Below are 3,366 nucleotides of genomic sequence, written 5' to 3' on the forward strand. Positions count from 1 at the left end.
GGAATAACAGACCATACAATGTCACAACTGACTCTTCCTAAGTGCTGTCCTTTTTGCAACCTTGGTCAGTTTTTTCCTTTCCTGGTTCCTGTACTTACATATGCTATGGTTAAAGCTGTTGCCTGTAAAAGGAACACATATATGTAGGTACATCTTAAGTTAGCTAATGCTAAAGTCAAGTTAGCTAAAGCTGGCTAACTACCAAGCTAATCTAGGCCTACATCAATAGTTAGCTAGCTAGTTAGATCTGATAGATAATGTTAACAGAACACTACCCAGCTAGCTAATCTACATTAAACAATAGCCAGTTAGTGAATGCAGTATTTTGCTAACAGTAATTAACTTAAAATGTGACATGTCTCTTTTACAGGTCTAACATTTATCACCCATCTTTAAAATCTGATTTTCTTTCCAACACAGATGAGCCTAGCACATAGCAATTCTAGGAGTGGAGAAGGTTGACCTAGCTTGCTCAACTGCTATTGGAGCTCAGAGCAAAAAGGGGCAGGACTTGGGTGCAACTGATCAATCAGAATCGAGTATTCAAAAAACCCATGTAATAATACATGATTGAAAGAAATGACAAGAGGTAATTTGTATCATCAACAACTTTACTCTCCAAAAGCAGCATCTTTTTACATGTCACAGTAAATATATACTTTCATATATACACTCATTCACATACAGAATTAAACAAATACATCAATCAAAACCACGCATACATAAATATTTACATGCTACTTACTGTGCTTGTATAATGGCAAACAAACAATTCACAGGAATACAAGGATCACTTTAAGGAGTATTTCATTGTCTTTGTCACTCCACTGAGTGCAGAATGTCCTGGATCAGAGCAGAGAGTTTAACACTGAAGTCCTCCTGCAAAGAACTTCCTGGCTGTATGGACAAGGAAAACGAAGATGGAGACAGGCTGGCGGTTCCCTTGATCTCCTCCTCCAACCCCTGAAACAGCCTCTCCATCAGGGCCTCAGACACTTGGCTCTGCAGGGCTGCGTTTTGGCAGAACTGCTCCATGCTGGCTTTCAGTTCAGCCCTTTGAGGCTCTGCAGTTTGTAGCAGAGCAGCGAGCTCCGCTTTGAGAGCCCCTACCCTGTTCTGTGCCTCCACCCTCAGCGCACTCACTTCCTGTCCCAATCTGGAGCTAATTTCCTGCCAGAGCTCCGACTTGGCCGCCCCCTCATCACTCGTGCTGATCTCTTTCAGATGTTCAATCACCCTGACGGTTTTAGTATGGAAATCGCTGATTATGTCAGCCATCTTGGAACTGCTGTGCTCTAGGCTTTGGCTCATCCAGTGAAAAGCTTCCTGATAGAGAGCTGGACCGGCCTCCGCCTGAGCCTCTGCTACCTCCAGGCTCTGCAGATAGAGGCTCAGCTGGCCGCACAGATCCTGGGTGCTGCTGCTCAGAGAGCTCTGGAGCTGCTGTGTGAGGGGAGCCAAACGCTCCCTCATGCTGGCCAGGGTGGAGCGGAGATGTTCTGGAGATGGGGAGAACCTCTCCTGCAGCTCCGCCAGCTCTTGGCGCAGACGGACACGCAGACGCTCCGACTCCATGTTGAGTTTGCGTTGCATCTCTTCTGCAACAGGGCTTTTGTTGTGATTGTTCTGGTTGTAAAGGCCACTGCTGTCTATGTGGATCTTGTAGATTTGACTGAGCAAAGAGAGACAAAGGAACTCGATTAGAATTTGTTGACTGAATTTGAAATGACAAGTTTAATTTATTTTGTAATGAATAAAAACAACTTCTGGTCAAATAAACTTGATAATAATTCAGCTGTACAGTTGTAAACATGTTCAATAAGCTTAAGATATGAAGTTGAATCACTGTTCAGTCACACTGACAAAGTGGGGCACCTGCAAAAGTATATTCACTGACACATACCGACGACATAAACAAATCAAACAAATTTAATTTCCTTTTACATTTTTGAAAAGTCAGTCCTTCATTTTACTCAAATACCTTGCATCTGCAGCTGCTCCTGTTGGAACTACTCTGTTCCAGCACTGACATAAAGAAACTCTAAAGCACTCTTAGAAGAGTTTTAAGTGTAAAATAGTGCATACTTGGAAATCTGCTAACATACTTGAGTGTATGGATGCAAATTTATTTCAGGTGTTTTACTGGTTTCCATTTGGGCTAGAACTAATGATTATTGTCATTGTCGATTGATCTGTTATTTTCCAGATTAACTGCTTTGTTTGGTCCATAAAATGTCAGGAAATAGTGAAAACTGTTGTTCAGTGTTTCTCAGAGCCCAAGATTATGCCCTCAAAGGTCTTGTTTTGTCCTCAACTCAAAGATATTTGAGTAAAAGAGTACAGAAACAAGAAAATATTCACATTTAAGAAGCTGAATTCAAAGAATGTAATTTTTTTTTAATGACTCAAAATGATTACTTATAAAAAAAAAATAGCTGGCAATTTAATAATTGAATAATAATAATCAATTAATCATTCTCTCAGCTCTAGTTTTCAGTACAAACATTTGGTCAACTTACTCAACATCCTTTGTGAGTCCAGTCTTGTCATGAGCCTGGTTGGCCTTTAAATCAGTCCAGGTTGCCTCCCTGGTATTACGGTGGAGCGGGTGTCCTATAGACAAAGAAATATACATTAAGAAAGAAATATTTTTCAAAACTTAAGATATTAAACAGTATTTGAGGGATAATCTATACCTGAGGTTGTCAAGAATGACAGGGCGAAGATCACAACTTTTAGGTGCATGTTCATGTTTCTGTGGAGGGAAAGATGAGAGGAATACGTAAGAATTTCATGTTAGAACAAACAAATGGCTGAATACTGAACATGTCATCCACAAATGATCTATAGCTCTTTTTTAAATACAGTCACTGCTCAGTCCAACAGAAGACAAGAGAATCAATAAGTGAGAGAGGAGTCTGGCCTTTACCTGAGGATCAGGGGTCTGCAGAGCAACTTCTCCTCTCATCTGACTTATAAAGGTCCTTGTTATCAGAACGGCTGCCCAAACTCTGCCTGTGTCAACATTCAACACGTGGAGGGTCACAGAGATGACAGAACACAACTTGTATGATACACACAGAGCTACACACACACACACACACACACACACACACACACACACACACACACACAGACACACACACAGAGTGCCAATAGCATCCACTGCTGAACCTCCATAAAACTTCTTACAGCGTTATGTCATGTCAACAAGGATGCATCTCGTAAAGATAAAGAGTCTGAAAGGTGGATAAAGTATTATGATAAGTAGTACTCCCTGTAAAACAAAGTATGCATTAGTGTATTATAAATAAAATTTAAGAATACAAAAGTTAACACAAGTATAGAGACATAGATGGCATCAAT

At 40.6% G+C, this 3,366-nt stretch overlaps 1 protein-coding gene across 1 annotated transcript; it reads right to left on the minus strand.

The window, feature by feature from the left end:
- Window positions 1–590: 590 nt before the first annotated feature.
- On the minus strand, window positions 591–3,015 carry LOC146328098 (uncharacterized). Its single transcript, XM_084716945.1, has 4 exons — window positions 2,930–3,015; window positions 2,697–2,755; window positions 2,520–2,613; window positions 591–1,672 (listed from the first exon to the last, which is right to left on the minus strand). The coding sequence occupies exons 2-4, from the start codon at window positions 2,749–2,751 to the stop codon at window positions 820–822; spliced, it is 1,002 nt and encodes a 333-aa protein (XP_084573071.1). The 5' UTR covers window positions 2,752–2,755; window positions 2,930–3,015; the 3' UTR covers window positions 591–819.
- Window positions 3,016–3,366: the final 351 nt, after the last annotated feature.

Source organism: Lutjanus erythropterus, chromosome 4 (assembly GCF_056507025.1).
Source record: "Lutjanus erythropterus isolate fLutEry1 chromosome 4, fLutEry1.hap2, whole genome shotgun sequence".
Classification (NCBI taxonomy): Eukaryota; Metazoa; Chordata; class Actinopteri; order Lutjaniformes; family Lutjanidae; genus Lutjanus; species Lutjanus erythropterus.

What these genes read in the sequence shown, in the direction of transcription:
- LOC146328098 (XM_084716945.1), bottom strand. Translation starts at nt 2,751, where the DNA reads ATGAACATGCACCTAAAAGTTGTGATCTTCGCCCTGTCATTCTTGACA. An exon ending in GTCATTCTTGACAACCTCAG is followed by an intron (nt 2,614 to 2,696) that starts GTATAGATTATC and finishes CTTTGTCTATAG; the next exon opens with GACACCCGCTCCACCGTAAT. An exon ending in GGACTCACAAAGGATGTTGA is followed by an intron (nt 1,673 to 2,519) that starts GTAAGTTGACCA and finishes CTCTTTGCTCAG; the next exon opens with TCAAATCTACAAGATCCACA.